Raw genomic sequence first — 24351 nt, 5'->3', positions numbered from 1 at the left:
ATTCAATGCAATTGTTGGCTCCATTTCTGAGCCCTTAGCGGGTACCAGTGCCGGTATCCGCAAGAAGAAGGACCCCTGTCCAATTGCCAGGAAAGGAAATAAGAAGGCGAATTTGAGGACTCCTCCTCATCAAGAGAGGACCCTAATGTTCGTTGACATGAAGGTAAATGGCAAGCCCATTCGGGCAATGATAGACACAGGTGCCACCCACAACTACTTAGCCTCGACTCAGGTGGAGCGTCTTGGACTAGTCGTAGGAAAGGGCAAAGGTCGTGTGAAGGCTATCAACTCACCACCTCAACCAGTGGGTGGAATAGCCAAAGAAGTACCAGTGAAGCTTGGCCCTTATGAAGGAAAGTTCAACCTGCGCGTAGTGATCATAGATGACTTTGAGTTAATCGTGGGGTTGGAATTCCTGAGACAGACCAATACCATGCCCGCACCGTATGCAGACATGCTGCTGATGATGGGGGCAAATGGGGCCAAGCCCTGCATTATTCCGTGCATTCCCATGAAGATGGCAGCCGAGAACATCTCGGCCTTGCAGTTGAAGAAGGGGGTAAAAAGACATGAACCCACGTTCCTGGCTACCCTCTGCATGGAAGATATAGAACGCTCCTCGGGTCCCATTCCTGCACCCGTGAAGGAGTTACTTCTGGAATTTGAAGACATCATGCCACAAGACATGCCAAAGCGTCTTCCGCCTAGGCGAACTGTGGACCATGAGATTGAGTTGGTGCCGGGTGCGAAGCCACCTGCCCGGGCGCCATACAGAATGTCACAACCCGAACTCGCCGAGCTTCGGAGACAATTGACGGAAATGCTAGACACAGGGATCATTGTGCCCTCTAAGTCCCCATACGGGTCCCCTGTGCTATTCCAAAAGAAACATGATGGTAGTTTGCGACTCTGCGTGGATTACCGGGCTCTAAACAAAATCACCGTGAAAAACAAGTACCCTATTCCGCTAATGGCAGACTTGTTTGATAGACTGGGTGGTGCGACGGTATTCACCAAAATAGACCTGAGGACAGGTTATTGGCAAGTTCGGATTGCCGATGGTGATGAGCACAAGACGACCTGTGTGACAAGATATTGGGTCGTACGACTTCCTGGTTATGCCCTTTGGCTTGACTAACGCGCCAGCCACATTTTGCACCTTGATGAACCAAGTCTTCCGAGAATACATTGACGAATTCGTCGTGGTTTATTTGGATGACATTGTGGTATATAGCCAGACACTAGAAGAACACCTGGAGCATTTGCGGAAGGTCCTAGCCCGATTGCGGGAGCACGAACTATATGCGAAGCTATCCAAGTGCTCCTTTGCTCAGAAACAAATTGACTTCCTCGGACATGTCATCGAGGAAGGGAGGATCAAGATGGACCAGCAGAAGATTCAGGCCATTACAGAATGGCCGCCTCCTAAGGATATACATGCCTTGAGGTCGTTCCTTGGCCTATGCAACTTCTATCGGCGGTTTGTGAAAAGTTACTCCCTCATTGCAGTGCCGCTGACAGAACTTCTCAAGAAGGCCACCCCGTGGGATTGGGGCCCCAAGCGGGCAAAGGCCTTCGACGCATTGAAGATGGCTATGTCCAGTAGCCCAGTCTTGGCCCTCCCTGACTTGGCCAAGCCATTCGAAGTGCAAACGGATGCCTCCGACTATGCACTTGGTGGAGTATTGCTACAAGAAGGGCATCCCGTAGCGTACGAGAGCCGGAAACTGAAGGATGCAGAGCGACGCTATGCCGCCCATGAGAAAGAATTATTGGCTGTCGTTCATTGCTTACGCCTTTGGAGGCATTATCTACTGGGAGCCCCATTCGTGGTCAAGACAGACAATACAGCCGTTAGCCATTTCATGACCCAGCCAAAGCTGAATGGACGACAGGCTAGGTGGCAGGAACTCCTAGCGGAATTTCACTTCAACCTGGAGTACCGAAGTGGAAAGACCAATCATGTTGCTGATGCACTCAGTCGGAGAGCTGATCTAGCATCGATGTGTGTTCTCGCCGCCCTAAAGGGAAGCGAAGTAACCACCACCATAAAAGACCAGATACAGGATCTACTCATCAAGGATCCTGCTGCACAGTATTTGGTTGATTTGGTAGGACAGGGCAAGACTCGCCAGTTCTACACCGAAGATGGGTTCCTGAAGGTGAAAGGGAACCGACTTTATGTTCCTAAAGGAGGAGATCTGCGACGGACTCTTCTTGCAGAATGCCACGATACTTTGTGGGCCGGTCATCCCGGCGAGGAACGCACCATGGCATTGCTTCGCCGTGCATATTATTGGCCTCAAATGGTCGATGACGTCGCTCAGTATGTGAAGACTTGTCTAGTATGCCAGAAAGATAAGTCAGACCGCTTGACGCAGGCAGGGCTCTTGGAACCACTAGCTGTACCAAAAAGACCTTGGGAAAGCGTTTCCCTGGACTTCATCACCGGATTGCCCAAGGTCGGAGATCTCACAACTATCTTGGTTGTGGTGGATCGGTTTTCCAAGTATGCTACCTTTATAGCAGCCCCACAATATATATCAGCAGAAGATACAGCTCGACTATTCTTCTCTCATGTCGTCAAGTATTGGGGCTTACCTAAAGACATTGTTAGTGATCGCGACTCACGCTTCACTAGCAATTTTTGGACCCAACTCTTTAAGTGCCTCGGGTCAAAATTGAGTCATAGCTCAAGTTTTCATCCGCAATCTGATGGCCAGACGGAGCGATTCAATGGCATGCTAGAGGAATATCTCCGGCACTTTGTGACCGGATCGCAGAAGAATTGGGTGAAGCTTCTGGATGCTGCTCAACTGTGTTTCAATTCACAAAAGAGCTCAAGTACCAACAAAAGCGCTTTTGAAATTGTTACCGGACAGCAACCGCTACTCCCACACACAGTGAACGCACCAAACATGTCAAAATCTCCTCGGGCTGCCAGCTTCTCAAAAGAATGGAAGCAAAATTTGGAGATAGTGCGGAGCTATCTTGTCAAAGCCCAAAAGCGGATGAAGAGGCATGCTGATCAGAATCGCCGCTTTGTGGAATACCAGGTGGGAGACAAAGTGATGGTCAAAATCCCAAAGCGGTACTTGTTTGCAGGGGTCCATGACCCTCGCCTATTGCAAAAATATATTGGACCCTTGTCCATTGAAAGGCGCATTGGGAAAGTTGCATACCGGGTGGATACCCCAGCTTGGTGGAAAATCCATCCTGTTTTCCATGTCAGTCTCCTGAAACCTTTTCGGGAAGATGTGGAGGATCCTTCACGAAGCCAACTCACAATACCAAGTATTCGAGGCCCCAATTCAACCGGAAAAAGGCGTGCTGAAGCTATTCTTGATGATCGAGTGATTCACGCCTCAAGAAAAGATCACCAGGAGTTCTTGGTGAAATGGCAGGGATGTGATGTAGAGGAGAATACTTGGGAGAGGGGAACAAACCTCAAAGCCTACAAGAGCCTGATTGATGATTACCTTGCAAGGAAGGCGCCGAGGACGTCGCCAACTCAGGTGGGGGAGAATGTCATGGGCGGCTTTCCATCCATGCCCCATGATCCCTTGGACGCGCCCCGTGGCGTCCTGGCCAGCCTCCCAACGCCCGTCGCCACGGTCGGCCCCGTGGTCTCGGCAGCTCCAAGTGACAAGCGCGCATGTGCCTCTGTCGCCCCACCGATAGCCATCGCCAGCGCCCAGCCACAGGCAAAAGCCAACAGCGCCGCGCGCGCAGACAATGCCGCGCGCGCAGACCCTGATGCTAAAGACAAAGTTGCTGCCAACGGACTTGCTGCTGCTTTGTAGAAGACTAAGTCCTTTTCATTGTAAATATAGAGTAGTTTTGCTGCATTTTCTTTAAGTGTGATTTTCCAGCTTTCATAGGTCTAGTCATGTAACTTTGGTTTATTTTTTTTAAGCATTATTAAGGGGGACCAAGCAATCAAAACTTTCAAGCAAGCAAACAATTCTCTGTACTGGTGTCTCTCCCCCCGACACCGTCTTGTTTTCTGTAATAGTTTTCATTCAATGCAATCAAGCTTTCTTTCATTCTCAATTCTCTTTTCTGCTCTCTTTCAATTGCTCATGACATTGGTTTTCCCGTACGGCACTGACAATCTAGTCTAGCGTACGGAGGGGACCTCAGTTGGCGGACAGCAACCGTACTGACATCGGTTGCCTAGCCTTACGTCGCCCTTCCAAGGAACTTCAGGAAGGCGCCGCGTAACATTTCATATGGATCAAGTTTCAACAGCTTTATTTTGAGGGTTTTATATGACCATGTCTCACTCATTTGAAAGGGCAAATGAAGAGTTCAATCATTATTCCTTCCACACACTCATTGTCGACCTCTATCAAAGAATGCATGTCACTCAACATATATATCTCCTTCCCCACACCCTGGGATCCTAATTAAATCAAGACAGAGTTGGGGTAAGAGTAATGCAACCAACAAAAAGAACTACAAATTACCACGCGATTAGAGTCCTAGACACTTGAACAGCTAACAAGTCCAACAAAGTTAACCCCAGCCCAGGCACCCCTATATATAAAGAATTTGGTTTAAGATAGCAGTCCCATGAGCAAGTCCCAAACAAGCACAAAATCTTGACAGTAGAGATAAATGAACAAGCCCGAGGGAACAGCATGAGCACTCTCAATGGTGTAAAAAGAAACTTTAAACAAGGAACACCAACTATACATGTTATACCACTATGCTGTTACTACCTTAGCTCTAGAAATCAGAACTTGAGAGAACTCTCATGGATCACTACAAGGAAAGATGAATAGTGTGGGTAAGCATTGAGAGGTAAGAAAGGACTTCTGGGGATAATAGGAGAGGGGACTGTGGGCTTCTATTCTCTTCCCTTTTAAAGAAGTGAAGCAGAATTTTTCTTTCCGAATTTTGTTTGCAAGAGGGCATTCATTTGAGAAGGGATGAATTGTTAAGTGATTTGAGTATAATGAGAAGGGGACTGCACCTAAAGACGAGCAAATAGAACGTCATAGATAATGGTTTTCCTCTGTCAAAAGGAGCGTGATACGTTGAAGAAAAAGGAACTCCACAACCACCTTATCATTCGAGAGCGTGTGCAGAGCATACTTTGCTAGATGGGTGAATTGCATGCTATATTCAAGCACGCTCATCTTCCCTTGCCTACGCGCACTGACACTTAAACAGCTAAAAAGTCCCACAAAGTAAGCCCTGTTGAGGTTTTGTTTTTAAGATGAAATATTCTTAAAATGAGGGTGAATGGGAAATGGAGGAAAAATGAAATTTTGAGTAAAATTTTAAGTTTTCCCCTCTTGACAATGAGACATTGTCCCATATTGGAAGAGGAAGAGATTTTTGGTGGGTGTATATATAATTGCTCTTCTTGTAGCTCTTAAAGAGTTAAGAAGAAAGAAAGCCTCGCGCCGTCGTCGTCGTCGCTCGCTCGGCTCGGCTACGGCTACGGCTTCGGCTTCGGCTTCGGCTTCGGCTTCGGATTCGGATTCGGATTCGGATTTGGTCAAATGATTGATTGATTAATTTTTTGGACCAAATTTATTTGTTAATAGTAAATATTAACGTAAGATTATCCGCATTTGTAACGGATATTTTTCAATCCGTGTATTGACCATTTGGCAGCCGCCTAATGCTCTCTTCCCACCATGAATGTGCTTGCTCCACAAACATGAAGTGCTTGCTCCACAAACAAGCTAATGCTTGCTCCACCATGGAGGGTGGACGTTTGGTCTTCTTCAACACTGGCTGCTATATATATGTGCAGCAGATGTTGAAGAAAGACACTCAACACACAACACACAATTCGCTCAACAAATTGGCTATACATTGCACTCCTTCCTCTCAGCATTTCCATACGATTTTCTGAGTTTCTACTCCTTCGTTCTGCATTGTTTTTAACTTCAAACAAAGCAACTGTAAGTGTGATTTGCTACCGAACTTTGTGTTCGCTGAAACACTGGGGTTTGAAGTACCGCTACACCAGTGTGTTATTCGTTCTATCCTGGGAGGAAATAATCCATTACCTTGGGTACTAGGAGGGGATTAAATTCCTTAAGGAAACACTGTGAATTCAGTGGGCTCGAATTTATTATTGTTTCATTACGTTAACTTATATTTTGCAGAATTATTATTTACAAATACAACAATATTGACGGGAATAACAATCTTAAGGAATTCAATATTTATTTCTGTATTTGTGTTATTCTTATTATTCTGCAAACTAAAACCTTTGTGGTTTGTGTACTCCCGTTTTGGAGAGTTAAGCCTTCGTGGCGTTTTGTTGGATATTAAAATCTACGTGATTTTTACTCCAGTTTGAAAACGTGTATTAAACGTTTGTTTGTGTCATTCTTTTACAGAAAAAATGATGACTGAAAGCGAAAACCAAGCTGTGCCGATGGTAACTGCCAACGCATCGACAAGCCGAACACCGGCTTTGGCACCGGCAGAAAAACCCGAAAAATTTTCCGGGATTGATTTCAAGCGCTGGTAGCAGAAGATGTTCTTCTATCTAACTACGTTATGTCTACAGAAGTTCATCAAGGAAGATGTTCCTGATCTGCCAGATAAAACTCCAGAGAATGAACGCTTTCTCGTGATTGAAGCGTGGAAGCATTCTGATTTTTTATGCAAGAATTATATTCTTAGCGGACTGGATGATAATCTGTATAATGTATACAGTAGCGTGGAGACCTCAAAAGAATTGTGGAATGCGCTTGAAAAGAAATATAAAACTGAAGATGCCGGGATGAAGAAATTCGTTGCCGCAAAATTTTTGGACTACAAAATGGTAGATAGCAAGTCTGTTATTACCCAAGTCCAGGAATTGCAAGTGATTATTCATGATCTACTTGCTGAAGGTCTTGTCATCAACGAAGCATTCCAAGTAGCAGCAATGATTGAGAAGTTGCCTCCGTTGTGGAAGGACTTCAAAAATTATTTGAAACACAAACGAAAGGAAATGTCCCTTGAAGATCTCATTGTTCGGTTGAAAATCGAAGAGGACAATAAAGCTGCTGAAAGGAGAGGCCGTGGAAATTCAACAATAATGGGAGCAAATATTGTTGAAGCTAACAAAAAGAGGAAGAAGGCTTCTGGTCCGAAATACAACCCAAGCAAGAAGCGGTTCAGTGAAAACTGCTACAACTGTGGGAAAACTGGACACAAGTCTACGGAGTGTCGTGCTCCGAAGAAAGACAAGAAAAGAGGTCAAGCAAACATGGTAGTAAACCATGATGATGTTGATAACTTGTGTGCCATGCTTTCTGAATGTAACTTGGTGGGAAATCCTAAACTGTGGTGGTTTGATTCAGGAGCCACTCGCCATGTTTGTGCAGTTAGAGAGGCTTTTGCTACTTATGCTCTTGCTGAACCCGGAGAGACAGTTTATATGGGAAATGCTTCAACAGCAAAAGTTGAAGGATATGGAAAGATATTTCTGAAAATGACTTCTGGCAAGGTCATGACTTTGAACAATGTCCTTCATGTTTCCGAAATGAGAAAGAATTTAGTCTCTACTGGACTTCTTGTTAAGCACGGTTTTAAGTGCGTTTTTGTGTCAAACAAGGTTGTAATTAGTAAGAATGAAATATTTGTAGGAAAAGGTTACCTCACCGAGGGCCTTTTCAACCTAAATGTAATGGTTGTGGAAAATAATAATAATATTTCAGCTTCTTCTTACTTACTTGAGTCAAATGATTTATGGCATGTACGTTTGGGTCATGTCAATTATAAAACCTTGCGGAAAATGATTAACTTGGAAGTACTGCCCAAGTTTGAATGCGAAAAATCAAAATGTCAAACATGTGTGGAATCTAAGTATGTTAAACATCCTTATAAGTCAGTTGAAAGGAATTCAAATCCTTTAGACTTAATTCACACAGATATTTGTGACATGAAGTCAATACCATCTCGCGGTGGAAAGAAGTATTTCATAACTTTTATTGACGATGGTACTTGATATTGCTATGTTTACTTACTGAATAGTAAAGATGAAGCAATAGACGCATTCAGGCAATACAAAAATGAAGTTGAAACGCAACTTAACAAGAAAGTAAAAATGATAAGAAGTGATAGGGGTGGTGAATATGAATCTCCTTTTGAAGAAATATGTTTAGAATATGGAATTATTCATCAAACAACAGCCCCTTACACGCCCCAATCTAATGGGATTGCGGAAAGAAAGAATCGCACATTAAAGGAGATGATGAATGCGTTGTTGATAAGTTCTGGTTTGCCACAGAACTTGTGGGGGAAGCCATTCTTACGGCTAATCGAATATTAAATCGAGTGCCCCATAGCAAAACACAATCCATTCCATATGAAAAATGGAAAGGAAGGAAGCCCAACTTGAATTACTTTAAAGTGTGGGGGTGTTTGGCAAAAGTGCAAGTTCCTAAACCCAAAAGGGTAAAGATAGGACCGAAAACCGTTGATTGTGTTTTCATAGGATATGCGACAAATAGTAAAGCATATCGATTTCTGGTTCATAAATCAGAAAATCCCGACATTCATAATAATACGGTTATAGAATCAGATAATGCTGAGTTCTTTGAAAATATATATCCGTATAAAAAGGAATGTGAGTCGTTTGGTGAAGGATCTAAACGACCTCGGGAAGAAACAAAAGAAAGTACATGTAATCAGGAGAATCCAAGACGTAGTAAACGTCAAAGAACGTCTACTTCATTTGGACCAGATTTTGTGACTTTCTTATTGGAGAATGAGCCTCAAACATTTAAAGAAGCTATGACTTCTTCGGAATTATTGTTTTGGAAAGAGGCAGTCAATAGTGAAATAGAATCCATATTGAATAACCATACATGGGAATTGGTTGATCTTCCTCCTGGAAATAAACCTTTGGGTTCTAAATGGATTTTTAAGAGAAAAATCAAAGATGATGGCACTATTGATAAATTCAAGGCAAGACTCGTAGTCAAAGGGTATAGACAACGAGAAGGTCTAGACTACTTTGATACATACTCTCCAGTTACAAGAATTACGTCCATACGAATGTTAGTAGCATTAGCTGCAGTGTATGGTCTTGAAATTCATCAAATGGATGTTAAGACGGCCTTCTTAAATGGAGAGTTGGAGGAAGAAATTTACATGGAACAACCTGAAGGGTTTGTGATTCCAGGTAAAGAAAAGAAGGTATGTAGACTTGTTAAGTCTCTTTACGGACTAAAGCAAGCACCCAAACAATGGCATGCGAAATTTGACCAAACAATGTTGTCAAATGGTTTTAAGATAAATGAATGTGATAAATGTGTGTACATTAAAAATGTTCCAAATCACATAGTCATTGTTTGCCTATATGTGGATGATATGCTGATAATGAGTAATGACATTGCCAACATAAATGCTACTAAGCGTATGCTCAATAGCAAGTTTGATATGAAAGACTTGGGAGTTGCTGATTTAATTCTGGGAATTAAGATCCATAAGACTCCTCAAGGTCTGGCATTGTCACAATCTCATTATATTAAGACAGTACTTGAAAAATTCAAGCACTTGGGCTTTAAAGTTGCAAAGACTCCAATTGACGTGAATCTTGCATTAGCAAAGAACAAAGGCCAAAGCATATCACAATTGGATTATGCTCGTGTGTTGGGATGCTTAATGTATATCATGAATTGTACACGACCAGATATAGCTTGTGCTATAAGTAAACTGAGTCGATATACGAGCAATCCAGGCCAATCTCATTGGATGGCAATGAAACGAGTTTTGGGATATTTAGAACATACCCAGAACTTTGAATTGCACTACAGTAAATTCCCTGCGGTGATTGAGGGATACTGTGATGCAAATTGGATCACCGGTTCAACTGATTCTAAGTCCACGAGTGGATATGTATTCACTATTGGTGGAGGAGCGGTATCTTGGAAGTCGTCCAAACAAACATGTATTGCCCGCTCTACAATGGAGGCTGAATTCATAGCCTTAGATAAAGCCGGTGAAGAAGCTGAATGGCTCCGAAATTTCTTGGAAGACATTCCATTTTGGCCCAAACCGTTGGCACCAATATGCATACATTGTGATAGTCAAGCGGCAATTGGAAGGGCTGGGAGCGTTATGTATAACGGTAAATCTCGTCATATACGACGAAGACATAAAACCGTTAGGCAATTACTCTCTAGAGGAATTATCACGATTGACTATGTAAAGTCAAGTGATAATGTGTCGGATCCACTTACAAAAGGCCTAACTAGAGAGGTAGTTGAGAAATCATCAAGGGGAATGGGGCTATGGCCGAGAACAAGTCAGTGTGGCGGTAACTCTACCTAGAAGACTGGAGATCCCAAGATCTAGGTTCAAGGAGATCAAACAAAGTCATTAATGACGGTTCAACATTGTCAAATAAAATTTTAGTCCGTTCTCGTGATGAGACAATGTTCAGTACCAAGGATAAAGTATTAAGGCTTTTTAATGATTTCTAAATTTGATACGGGGTATATCAAATAGTGTATCTACAGGATGACACATTTAGGAATCACCTATGTAAGTGTAAAGTGTTAGCCGCTTCAAGGAGAACTTTGTAAGGCCAGTTCTCTACGCACTTATGAAACCAGGCGGTGTTCATGGCTGAAACGAACACAACAATGAGAACCAAAGACGGTTAAGGGTTGATTGTATGACTTATGGTTGTCTAGGTATACACCAAAGATCGACGGTTCAAAGATATCAAATCTACCGATTGACCGAGTATATCCGACATAAGTTTACTACGGAAAGTTCAAAGGGAAACCTACTTATCCAGATGCGATTAATCCTTGCTTGCAAATTACACAGTTTTTCCATGCATACTTCCGTGATATAGCCATTCCCCATTCATGTGGGGGATTGTTGAGGTTTTGTTTTTAAGATGAAATATTCTTAAAATGAGGGTGAATGGAAAATGGAGGGAAAATAAAATTTTGAGTAAAATTTTAAGTTTCCCCCTCTTGACAATGAGACATTGTCCCATATTGGAAGAGGAAGATATTTTTGGTGGGTATATATATAATTGCTCTTCTTGTAGCTCTTAAAGAGTTAAGAAGAAAGCAAGCCTCGCACCGTCGTCGTCGTCGCTCGCTCGGCTCGGCTTCGGCTACGGCTTCGGCTTCGGCTTCGGATTTGGATTTGGATTTGGATTTGGATTTGGTCAAATGATCGATTGATTAATTAATTTTTTGGACCAAATTTATTTGTTAATAGTAAATATTAACGTAAGATTATCCGCATTTGTAACGGATATTTTTCAATCCGTGTATTGACCATTTGGCAGCCGCCTAATGCTCTTCCCACCATGAATGTGCTTGCTCCACAAACATGAAGTGCTTGCTCCACAAACAAGCTAATGCTTGCTCAACCATGGAGGGTGGACGTTTGGTCTTCTTCAACACTGGCTGCTATATATATGTGCAGCAGATGTTGAAGAAAGACACTCAACACACAACACACAATTCGCTCAACAAATTGGCTATACATTGCACTCCTTCCTCTCAGCATTTCCATACGATTTTCTGAGTTTCTACTCCTTCGTTCTGCATTGTTTTTTTAACTTCAAACAAAGCAACTGTAAGTGTGATTTGCTATCGAACTTTGTGTTCGCTGAAACACTGGGGTTTAAAGTACCGCTACACCAGTGTGTTATTCGTTCTATCCTGGGAGGAAATAATCCATTACCTTGGGTACTAGGAGGGGATAATTCCTTAAGGAAACACTGTGAATTCAGTGGGCTCGAATTTATTATTGTTTCATTACGTTAACTTATATTTTGCAAAATTATTATTTACAAATATAGCAATATTGACGGGAATAACAAGCCCTACCAACTCAAGATGGCAGTCCAATGAGCAAATCCCAGTCAAGAACAATCTTGACAGGGAAAAATGAACAAGCCAGAGGGAACAAAAGCACGACTAAAGCCACTCTCAGTAGCCTAAAGTATAGAGAATCATATAAAAAGTAAACATAAACAAGGAACACCAACTATACATGCTGCACCACTATGTAGTTACTACCTTAGATCTAGAAAGCAGAAAGAGAACTCTCATGTACTGCTGCTTCAAAAATAGCTGAAATAAATACATTTCCCCAAGAAAGACATAAGCTGCAGCAATTCGAATGAAATTGGTTCCTTTAAATTAAACTTCTCTTTTTCCTTTCAAACAAATTATAAATAGCAGAAAATTATTTAACGATGATTGCAAATTCTTTTCTAACAGCGCCACCCAGCAGACTATACAGAAGAGCACTTTGATCCAGATTACTATCCATTAAAGAAGCATATCTATCCAAAATTTACAGCTCCATGAATTGATATACTAACACATACAAGCAAATCTTACAAAAATAAGAGAAAAGGGTGTAGAGAAAAAGATTGAGAAATTTTACTTTACAAATGGGACATATGACTTTGAGACCAACAGCACGGGCTTCAAGTTGAGACCCTTTTAATTTCTGATTCTTCTCCGCACTTTTCCTCTGCGCTTCGATCTTTTGCTTTCCCCTTGTCATCTCAAGATTTACTGGGTTTGTAGTTTGCACTTAATTTAGCTTGTCGTCAATCCGCTTTTAGTAAACTACATGCATTTCTTTATGGTCCAATCCTTACATAGGTGAGTAGGTGTCGGCTCAAACTCGTCTCAAAGAGTTCATCAAAAGTTTTATACTAGAAGAGCTAAATTTTACTCTAAATTTGACAAAAATTATCTTACAACTAACAAAATTATCGCGTAAAATGCTTTGTTTAATCTATTTATACATATTTTTGTTGCAATTTGTTTCCATGTGACTTGCAAAACTTCTTTGCCGAAACGGAAAAGGGCCAAATGCCGGTGAACAGAATTAGGACAAATATGTCCGTCGTTATAGTTTGGCGCAGATATGTCCAAACCGTTCAATACTTGCTTATTCATGCCATTGGTTAGATGAAACCCACTATTATATCTTTCTTAAATAATTAATAACTGGACCCAACCAAAATCTACTGACCCGATCCATTACGACCGATCCATCCTTATTTCTAGAAGACCCCACTAGTTATTCCCCATCTATTTTTATTTCTATTCATATTCTCTCAAGCTTCTCACCTTATTTTCCCAACTAGTGTTTCCATCTTTGAGGGATTTTCAATCGAAGGGTGTATGCCTGTCCATTTTCCGCTAGTCTCGACTAAGGTATGACTACTTTATGCTTTCTTTGTGTGTTATACATGTGAGTTCGAATTTTTCTTGTATGTTTTATATGTAGGGACAGGCAATCCATTAAAGAGTGATGTTGTTTATGATATCTTTTTGTATTTTAATACACCAAATAACAAAATACAGTCAATTAATTTGAGAATTTTGATGGTTTTGTCGGGTGGATGGGCCTTGGACAGTATTTGCTATTTTTTTGGTTTGCAGTTGAATATGACTTTATATATATTGATGTGGTCCCTTCTTGTCCCTTTTTCTATGCCTTTGCATGTGAAGTCCGTTGAAGATGATTGATAAAGTGGACTTGGTGTTTCACTATGGGAGTAAGTGGGTCTTTTCCCCTGAGATAGTATATAACAACATGTAGGTGCATACTTTGTCTGGTTATGTCTCTTATCTGGTTAAATATGATTTTATTTGTGAAGAATTTACAAAAAAGTTAGGGTTTAGCTCTGTCAAACAACTTTTAGTGACTGGACCTTCGGGGAGGTACTACTTGCTAACTGATGACGAAGGTGTGAAAACTCTTCAGTACTTGTTTTCTAAAGACTTCAATGTGATTAATTTCTTTGTTGCTGATGAGTCTGACTTAAAGGTGTTTGCTCAAAATATTACTCATCATACAGAGACATATTATATAGACATTGATGTAGCTTCTGAATGTGAACATAATCTTGAGGGAAATGACTTTGATGAATCAGATAGTTCTGAGGGTGATTCTATAGAACTTGATGGTATTATCAAAGAAAAGAAGATGGATGTAACTGATAAATTAGAACATTTTAAGGAGTTAGAGCTAGGTTATGATATTTAAGGATATTGTAGAAGCTAGAAAGGTAGTAAACTTCTATGCACTGGTAAATAAAATAGGGTTGAAGTTGCTCAAAACTGATACGACTAGGCTAGTTACAAGTATGCTGAAGGCTGCCCTTTTAGACTGTCACGACCCGAAATTTTCCACCGACGGGACCGTGATGGCGCCTAGTATTTCACTTGCTAGGCAAGCCAACGTTAGAGAATCATTAATTAATTTCTTATTTTTATTCAGTAATTAATAATAATTAACTAAGATGAAATATAATAAGAGTGGAATATCATAAAACTGTATTAATTACTACCACCCGGATCTGGAGTCACAATTCACGAGCATTCTAGAATTTACAACAAGTAATAGTCTGAAAGAAATACAATTGTCTGAATGGAAGAAAACAGTAAGACATAAAGGATAGACGGGGACTTCAAGGTCTGTCCGGACAGCGGACCAGTAGCAAATCTCGATCAACCTGAGCTGGTATTAAAATTTGCACAGGAAGTGCAGAGTGCAGTATCAATACAACTGATCCCATATACTGGTAAGTGTCGAGCCTAACCTCGACGAAATAGTGACGAGGCTAAGGCAAGGCACCTACAAATTAACATGTACAATTTAACAGTGTATATGCAAATAACAGGAATGAAGAGCTAAACTGAAAATGTCGGGAGGGGAATATACTGAAGGGAATACAAGATAAAGAACTATAACAGAGTGATCACTGGAGCAGTCAATATACCATGAATCAACAGGATTAGTGAATACAGTAAGAAAAAATGCACGACATCACCCTTCGTGCTTTTACTCTCAATCTCACCATAAAATAAATAGAAACGGCACGGCATCACCCTTCGTGCATTATCACTCACAATATGGCACGGCATCACCCTTCGTGCATTAACACTCACAATATGGCACGGTATCACCCTTCGTGCATTAACACTCATAATATGTCACGGCATCACCCTTCGTGCATTAACACTCACAATATGGCACGGCATCACCCTTCGTGTATTATCACTTTCTCTTACCATAATGCAATGCATAAATATCAACATAGAGATAGAATAACAAGTATAAATCTTACCTCAACATTTGGTTCCAAAACATCAGTCTCAACTTTGAAATAAAAACTCAATTATCACCAGAAAATCCGTAAACATGATAAGAACAATAAATTGAACAACACTAGTATAACACGTAGCAATTTGGCATAGGAATGGGACAATATAAGAAGAACAGAGAAACATAAAAAATAGATAAATTAGCGGCGCATAAGTACTCGTCACCTCACATATACGCCGCTCACATGAATTTCACTTAGCAAGTAACCTAAGGTTCCTAATTCTCTCAAGTCAGGGTTAGACACAACACTTACCTCGCTCTGAAAGCCACTTAATTCTCAATCACATCTTTTCCTTTGGAATTTACCTCCAAACCACTCGTATCTATTCAAAAATGACTCAATAATATCAAATATTGCTAAAGGAATCAATTATATTGCATAAATTAAATTTCCCAAAATTTCCTCCAAAAATTCAAAAAATTGACCCCGGGCCCGCTTGGTCAAAACCCGAGGTTCGGACCAAAACTCTTTCACCCATTCACCCCCGAGCCCGAATATGTAATTAGTTTTGAAATCCGACCTCAAATTGGGGTCTAAATCCTCAAATTTCCGAAATCCCTAGTTTCTACCCTAACCCCTAATTCTACTATGAAAACTCTAGATTTTAGGTTGAAATTTTAAGAAATGTAATGGGTAATTGAAAGAAAATGGTTTAGAATCACTTACCAATAATTTGGGGAAGGAATGAATCTTGAAAAATCGTCTCTCACCGTTTGGTTTTTGAGAAAACGAGTTTTTGGCTAAAATCTCGTTTTGGATTCTTTTAAGTGCTGGGCGACAGTGTTCATCGCGTTTGCGAGAGCACTGTCGCGTTCGCGATGGGTAATGGCTGATAAGCCTTCACGTTCGTGAGACCCAGCTCACGTTCGCGATGATTACTCCCCCTGGCCTTCGTGTTCGCGAGACATGGCTCGCGTTCGCGATGAAGCAACGACCAATCCCTCCCCCCCAGGTCCCAACATGCTTCGCGTTCGCGAAGGGTAAGTCCCCCATCACTTCGCGTTCGCGACCAGGCCTTCGTATTCGCGAAGAAGAAAACTTCAACTGCCCAGTTTACTCTTCGCATTCGCGAGAGTACCTTCGCGAACGCGAAGAAGGACATGCCAGAACACAGAATCTGCAGAAAAATCAGATTTTCAAAGTCCAAAACATCTCGTGGCTTATCCGAAACTCACCCGAGCCCTCGGAGCTCCAAACCAAATATGTACACAAGTCTAAAAATATCATACGGACCTGATCGCGCGATCAAATCGCCAAAATAACACCTAGAACTACGAATTTAGCACCAAATCAAATGAAATTCTCAAGAACACTTTAACATTTCTATTTTCTTAACTGGACGTCCGAATCACGTCGAATCAACTCCGTTTCTCACCAAATTTCACAGACATATCTTAAATATCATAATGAACCTGTAACGGGCTCCGAAACTAAAATACGGACCGATACTAACAATGTCGAATATCAATCAATTCTTAAAAATAAATAATTTCCAAACTTTTAATTTTTATCAAAAATTCATAACTTGAGTTAGGGACCTCCGAATTCGATTTTGGGCATACGTCCAGGTCCCATAATTCGATACGTACCCACTGGGACTGTCAAAATACAGATTTGGGCCCGTTTACCAAAATTATTGACCGAAGTCAACTAAAATTAACTTTAATTTTTAACATAAAAGCTTTTCAGAAATCTGCCCGGACTGCGCACGCAAATTGAGGAGGGTAAAAATGATATTTTTAAGGTTTAAGAGCACAGATTCGAGTTCTAAAACATAAGATAACCTTTTGGGTCATCACATAGATTGTATATTTCAAATTATAAGAAGTGTCCTACCATTAGAATCAAAACATTGAGAGATGAACATACATGTGATCTATGTTTCAAAAATGTTAGGGCTAATCAGAATACTTTGGCCCAATTATTTAAGAGAAAGGTACAGTACAATCCTAAGTACAAGTTAAATGATATAAAAGTTGAGTTGGAGAGTGGTTTTGATTTAAATGTATCCAAAAGTAAGCTCAAAAGGGCCAAGGGGTTTGCTCTTAACAAGTTGGAGGGCAGTTTTGTTGATGACTATAACAAACTTGAGGCATTTGGATAAGAAGTAAGACAATCTAATCCGGGCAGTGATGTTGTGATCAATTTATCAAAGGGATCTCTTGAAGAAGGGAAAAGAAAGTTTTTAAGGATACATATGCTTCAATGCATTAAAAAATGGGTGGAAAAGTGGATTAAGACCACTGATTAGGTCGGATGGTACCTTTCTTAAGGGTAGATTTAAGGGTCAGTTGTTAGTGGCTATTGGTCAAGATTGTATGAACCAATTTTATCCTCTTGCATGGGTTATGGTAAACAAGGAAACTACCTGGACTTGGGTTCATTTTTAAAGTGTTTGAAGCTTTCTCTGGAGCTAAATGATGGACAAGGAGTGACTTTCATCTCAGATATGCAAAAGGTAAGCACTACAACATTCATCTCCGATTTCTATTGTTCTCTTCTATACACTTATATATTTTACCTTTTCTGACTGTTTGTTCTATTTTATCACAGGGGTTAATTGATGTTGTGCAGAATATACTTTCTGAATCTCATCATAGATATTGTGTAAGACATATTGAGGCAAATTGGCAGAAGAAGTAGACAAGTGGACATATGAAAAAGTTGTTGTGGTGGTGTGCTTGGAGAACTTATGAAGAAGATTTCAAAGATCAACTAAAAAAGATTGGGTGAGCTATGTGAGGATGATGATGCTTCTGCTGCCAAAGATCTCCTGCATTATCCTTCCCAGTCTTGGTGTAGAGCATATTTTGACACTCAGTGTAAAAACATGATGGTCAACAATAATTTCACCGAGTTGTTTAATGCATGGATTCTTGAAGCTAGACATATGCCAATTATCAAGAAGCTCGAGGAGATTAGGGTAAATGTTATGAATCTGTTGGTTATCAATGAAGATAAAATCAGGTAATGGCTAGTTATTATGAAATGTTCTGCTTCTGTTTTACATACCGTCCCTTTCCTTATATTTTCTTTTGAATCCTTGTATGTATTTTGTCAGAAAATGAAATGGTGACTTTAGTCCAAGTGCTTTGATGCTTTACAATGACTATAGGGCAATAACTCATTATTGCAAGGTTGAGTTTAATGGTGACTTTGGATATGAAATCACAGAAGGTGATGATAGAGATACCGTGGATCTTGAACATAAAAAATATTGTAGATTATGGCAACTTTCTGGAATCCCTTCCCTCCGTACTATCAAAGCTATAATATACGATAGGGTATGAAATATTTTAATTTAGTTTTCTTTTTTAACCTCATATTTTTCAAGTTATCTAATTAGTGTTATTTCTTACTTTTGAAGGGTAATCCTAAGGCACTAATTCATTGATACTATAGCAAAGAAGCATATTCCTTGACTTACAAGCACAAGTTTCAACCAGTCAAGGGTATAAAATTCTGAAAAAATTTTCCTAGCCAAGCAATGGAACCACATGAAATTGTCAAGACTGTGGGCAGACCCAAAGTAAAGAGAAATAGAGAACCTGATGAAGCAAAGAAGTGGAAGGGGGAGTGAAGTTATTCAAGGTAAGAACTGTGATGACATGCAACAAATGTGGTAAAGAGAACCACAATTCTAAGACTTGTTTCAAGGTAAAACAAACTTATAATGGAATTTTAAAGTATGAAAAATTCTTATTAACTCATTCTTTGGATGGCAGAGCAAAGATGGCATAGAGAGTACAATATCAAGTAAAAAGAAGCAAAAGGATAGTACAATATCGAACGTTAGTACTGAAGATGATTGGTTGGACTTTGAATCTGAAACTGAAGCACAAACACAACAATCTGATTACTCTTCTCAAGTCACAACACAACAATCACAAGCCTATGGTCCAAATATTGGCGATGAGGAAGATCCATCGTTGAGGCCACAAATCATCTCTGAGTCACAATTAATACCTAAGGAAAGAAGGCTGAAAGCAAGACTACCAACTGGGACTAGAAGAATTCAATTTACCGGGGGTGCAGATGGAGTGTCTATGCCAACAAACTTGCCTTACTCACCAACTAAGGTAACTTGGAAGGGAAAAGTTGCACTTACACTTAGCCAGCTCCAAGCTGAAGTAAGAAAAAAGAAAAAGAAGATGGCGCCAAATGGGGAAGGAGTCCCTGTACCAAATTCTAAAATTTATCATAAGTTGGTGGCATTTGGCTAGTTATTTTTGTGAAAAACTTAATTAACTTTGTTTATGTGTGACTGTTATGCACAAAACTGTTGGTTTTTGGTGATTCACAATCACATTTGACATGTCGAGGGTTGATATGTCTAACTAATATGAATTTTATCTTGGTTTAACTGATATGAATGTTATTTTGCTTTAGTGGATATGAATGTGCTTTTGGGTAATGAATGCGAAAGTTGTTTGTATATGAATATTGTTTGGGGCCCCAGTGAATTGGTCTAGTAATAAGAGCCTTGATGTGTGTTAACTAGGAATATTCTGTTGTGCGTATGTTCAACAGGTTTGCTTCTTCGCATTCCAGTAAAACTATGTTATATGTGTGCGTGTGTATATTTTAAAGCTCACAACACGACTATGTGCAACATAGCTTTATGTCCTGGAAAACAACACTATATTTTTCCACCAAAATGCTACTTCAAAGCATCCTTACCATCTAAGAGACAGAAATAAGAAAGGCCAAATTTGTATTAGCATTTACAATCATGAAAATCAGAAAGAAACTTCAAAGCAGTTAAGATATCAAGTGAACTTCATTCCTCCTTTATCTTGAATCCAATTAAATGAGAACATGGTTCAGTATAAAAATATTTCAAACAATCAATATGACACAAAAATGACATTTCATTCCAAACGATTTAAAATATTTCCAATTATAATCATCGAACCATTACATTACAATGCATCTAAATTATACAACTAAAACAACCATAAGCAATTACAACCATATTTTCAAGTCTTCCCTCAAAACATGAAACTAACCACAAATCCAATAATGAAACCCAATAACATAAGAAATAATTTTTTCCCCCTGTTTTCAAGTCTTTCTTTAAGAAGAGCATCCTTTTCCCTTTTCAATTTGTTGATGACAATAATAGATCTTGGTGGAAATTCATCGTCTTCACATTCCCAATAACCACATCCACTTTTCTACAATAAAATATTAACATAATAACAAAAATCGATTACAAATCTGCCAAAATCAACGATACAAATCTGTCAAAATAAATATTAACAAGAAAAAAGAGAAAACTTACATCAGGCTTATGACACCTGAAAAAGCGTCTTCTAGGATTCATTTCAGTCCGCGATGTGAGATGGAGTGCAGCAACTCCACATCCTTCTACGGCTATTTGAAGAACTCGAACATTTCAACATTTCAAAAGCAAATAAAAGAAGTAAGAGAGCAAAGTGAGGGAAAATCAAACAAGATAGCTAACTTACTTAAGAATAAACTCACTATAACAAGCAGATTGAACCCTAATTGGGGATTTTAGAAATGAGCCATCTTCACGAAGAGAGAATGTGAAAAGGAAGGGCTAGAAATTAGGGAATAACTAGTGGGGTCTTCTAGAAATAAGGGTGAGTCTGGTCATAATGGATCAGGTCAGTAGATTTTGGTTGGGTCCGGTTATTAATTATTTAAGAAAGACAAAATAGTGGGTTCCGTCTAACTAAGGGAATGAATGAGTATGTATTGGACGGTTTGGACATATCTGTGCCAAACTAATAACGACGGGCATATTTGTCCTAATTCGAATAGTTCACTGACATATTTGATCCTTTTCCGTTGTCGAAAATATTACAGGATAAAAAGAGTATAGTGTTAAGAGTCTTTTGCTTCGCATATTAGTTATCATAAGATTATAATGTGGTAATACACAAACATATATATGAATATGTTATATTATGTCGAGGTTGATATATATATATATACACACACACATACACACTATTGCATTAGTTATGCATGTATTAGTAATGTGGAGTCTTACATAAAAAATCACACACTGCTTGAATAATACATAATACAATGTCTTATACTATAAACTAAATGATATACTACTAATACAAAGCTTTATGAGAAGAATATATTTTCGTATAAAACAAACCAGACAAGTCACTAGTGTTGTGGTAATTATTTCTAGTATAAGGTGTGGACAATAAATTTACGTCAAAAATAATCGAGACTAAAAAATATTATAACAATCGTAGTATTTTATTTTAAATAATATAAGTGTCTTTATAAATCCTCTGACTCTTCTTTTCAAAGAAAAATTCAAGGGGTTTTTGAGCTTGATCTTGAATTGTATGTATTTTGATCCAAGAGCTTCAAGTTTGATCTTGAACCTTTGTCTTGGTTTTTGAGTCATTAGAATGCACCTTGATTTTCGAATACTTAAAACACTTATTGATCGTTGAATCCTTAGAATTCTTGAATGCTTACAGCTTGTAAAGAAAGTTATAGCATTTGATTCACAAGCTCTCTCTTGCATCTGATTTAAATTTTGGTATCTTTTCTGAGTTATGAACACTCCAATTTATAGTTGTGGGAGAAAAGAGTTGTCATAAGAATAAACTCTTTCTGACCAATCAGATTGAAGCGTGACAAGACTGTATTTGATTGACTGAACATATTACTTATACAAATGGCACAATTTTATTGGCTATTTTGATTTGATTTGGCTTGCCATATCATTTTGACACGTGACCTTATCCTATTGGCTCTTTCGTTTAACTTGGCATATCATGTCGTTTGACACGTGGCACCATACTGGGACTCTAGAAAGATGATATATTGGACTTAATGAAGTAGGCTCATTATTTGTAACCCATTTAAATGGGCTAGCACAATGAATTTAGATTTATTTATCTAATTCATGTATACATAAAACTTTTATAATTAATTTAATTACATTAGCCAATAATATTTATTTAGACTAATATATTCTAAATATAGTTTAAATTATTTATTGGATTAAAATTCAATAAAACTTATAAACGGTTACATAAGGGTCTGATCAACATATTTTTGAGCGAATAACAACTTGAAGTAGGAAGCTTGAGCGTGGATACACAAATAGTAGACTGCAAGTAAAGTAGAGCTTCGGACAGTTTTCATAACTTGTTTGAGGAATCATCATATATAAATGATTAAAGTGTATTATATATAAGGAATAAAGTTATGTAATGTAACATAGGAAATTTTTATTTTCGCTACCACAATTTATTTTGTCTAGGCCATAAAAGATTACTTTTCAAAACAACTATACTAAACACATATTACATTTTATTTTTGTTGATTGATAATCATATATGTGACTACTATTGTTTTACTGATTTGTTATTTGGCTGGAGCGAGCCATAAAAATTAAAAAATAGAACCATCTAATTTAATCATAGCTACAAAATGTTCATATTAGGATAATCCTTTTGTCGACAGACGCTCTTATTATACTCGTAGTCTTTAAGGATATAGGTAGCATGCTAAAAAGATTCCGAAGTTGATCTTGTGCAGTCTTGAGGGTTTGCTCTTGAGGCGCACGTTAGGCAGGGAATAGCTAACGTACGCCTTCACTAATGACTCGACGGAAACGACGCAACGATCTAGTTGCGGATGCAGATACGATGACGGATACAGGAAATAGGATGGTTACACCGGAATCGGGGGTTCCCCAAACCCTAGAACCACCTCAATTGGTTCACTGGATGCAAGGTATGGGGAGCGCCCCAACTATTCTTCAAGCACCGACGAAAGAGGATCTGATAAAAGTGCAAGGAGCTCAAAAACCAGTGGAGTTCGATGCGACTTTGCAGCACGGAAACTAACATTTTCAGTCGAATCGCATGAATCAAAGGTTACCTTAGCAGATGTGGTACGAGGGAATCGAGCCACGCCACGCATCAGGGATCGAAGCTTGAGTACTACCCACCGGTCATGAAAGAAGGGGTAAAGATAGTCCGTCTCAATCAAATTGAAATAGAAGAAGATGCTGAAATTCGTATATGGTGTTTGGCACTTTGTGGATACACCACATGTATATTTACATGATGATGGATACTTTATCTTTCGATTTCTAGATGATGAAGACAAGTTGAAGGCATTAGAGTATGGACCATACACATTCAATAATAGACCTATGATGCTAAAACAGTGGGAGCCAGATTTTGACATAAGCAAAGAGACCAATCGTATTGTTCTTACATGGGTATTACTACCTGGGTTGCCGATACAATATTGGGCAACTGAGAATTTGGGCAGAATTGCAAGCTACCTAGGTAAACCTGTATGCGCTAATAAGTTGACAACACAAGGGGATAGAATTTCATATGCTAGAATTTTGGTGTACATAGATATATCACAACCTCTCCCTGAGTATGTATTGATTGAAGATGAAAAGGGTGGTTACAAGGAGCAGAGATTGGAATATGAATGGAAGCCTTCTTATTGTCAGGATTGTCTGCAAATAGGACATAACACTGGTAATTGTAAGAAGGAACATGAGCCTGCTGATAAACTTGAGTAGGGAGAAGAACAATATCGCAAAGGAAGAAGACAAAAGCAGAAAAAATAACAACCAATAGCTCAATAGAAAGTGAAGACTAGTATGCCTAAACCACCAGAACAAGAAGGACAACAGAGTGAAGAAAGTCAAGTTAATGTGAAGGCAGATGACAAGGTTGATGCTGATGAACAAGGAATATTAGTAAAAGGGAAAATGAAAGTGGTTCCTCAAAGTAGTGAGTCTCAGGAAGGAATTATGACTGATGCAGAAGTAGAAAAGTTGCTAAGCCAAAACAGATTCATCTCTTTGAGAATTCAAACGAAAGAAACTACCAGTGGAGTAGAAAAGGCCACTAGTACCTCTGATAAGTTTTCCCCATGATAGTTTGTTCATGGAATATCAGAGGGCTAAATAAGCCCTTTAAGCAGAAGGAACTCAAGGCCTTCCTGCTTAAGAATAAAGTATCTGTAATAGGGTGCCTTGAGACAAAGGTAAAAGATAAAAAAAGTAACTAAAGTAAGAAGAAAGTTTGAAGGAGAATGGACAATATATACAAACTATGTTGTAGCTCCTAAGGGGAGAATCTGGGTGTTTTGGAAAGATCATATGGTGGATGTACATGTAACTATGGCCAATCACCAGATGGTCCACTGTTATGTAAAGGATAGAGGTTCTGCTTTCTCTTGTG

The 24351-nt window shown here is 39.3% G+C and overlaps 1 protein-coding gene and 2 long non-coding RNA genes across 3 annotated transcripts; 2 read left to right on the top strand and 1 right to left on the bottom strand.

Moving 5' to 3' along the window:
• Nucleotides 1-16936: 16936 nt before the first annotated feature.
• LOC108944972 (uncharacterized) lies at nt 16937-18684 on the top strand. Its single transcript, XR_001969110.3, has 4 exons — nt 16937-17588; nt 17684-18097; nt 18192-18414; nt 18498-18684. It is a non-coding gene; the product is annotated as an uncharacterized lncRNA (long non-coding RNA).
• Nucleotides 18685-20036: 1352 nt separating this feature from the next.
• On the bottom strand, nt 20037-20671 carry LOC104095330 (uncharacterized). Its single transcript, XR_011410055.1, has 2 exons — nt 20415-20671; nt 20037-20307 (listed from the first exon to the last, which is right to left on the bottom strand). It is a non-coding gene; the product is annotated as an uncharacterized lncRNA (long non-coding RNA).
• Nucleotides 20672-22785: 2114 nt separating this feature from the next.
• On the top strand, nt 22786-23684 carry LOC138897670 (uncharacterized). Its single transcript, XM_070183668.1, has 2 exons — nt 22786-22873; nt 23239-23684. The coding sequence occupies exons 1-2, from the start codon at nt 22786-22788 to the stop codon at nt 23682-23684; spliced, it is 534 nt and encodes a 177-aa protein (XP_070039769.1).
• Nucleotides 23685-24351: the final 667 nt, after the last annotated feature.

This window comes from Nicotiana tomentosiformis, chromosome 8, assembly GCF_000390325.3.
Source record: "Nicotiana tomentosiformis chromosome 8, ASM39032v3, whole genome shotgun sequence".
Taxonomy (NCBI): domain Eukaryota; kingdom Viridiplantae; phylum Streptophyta; class Magnoliopsida; order Solanales; family Solanaceae; genus Nicotiana; species Nicotiana tomentosiformis.
This window is presented reverse-complemented; position numbering and strand designations above follow the sequence as displayed.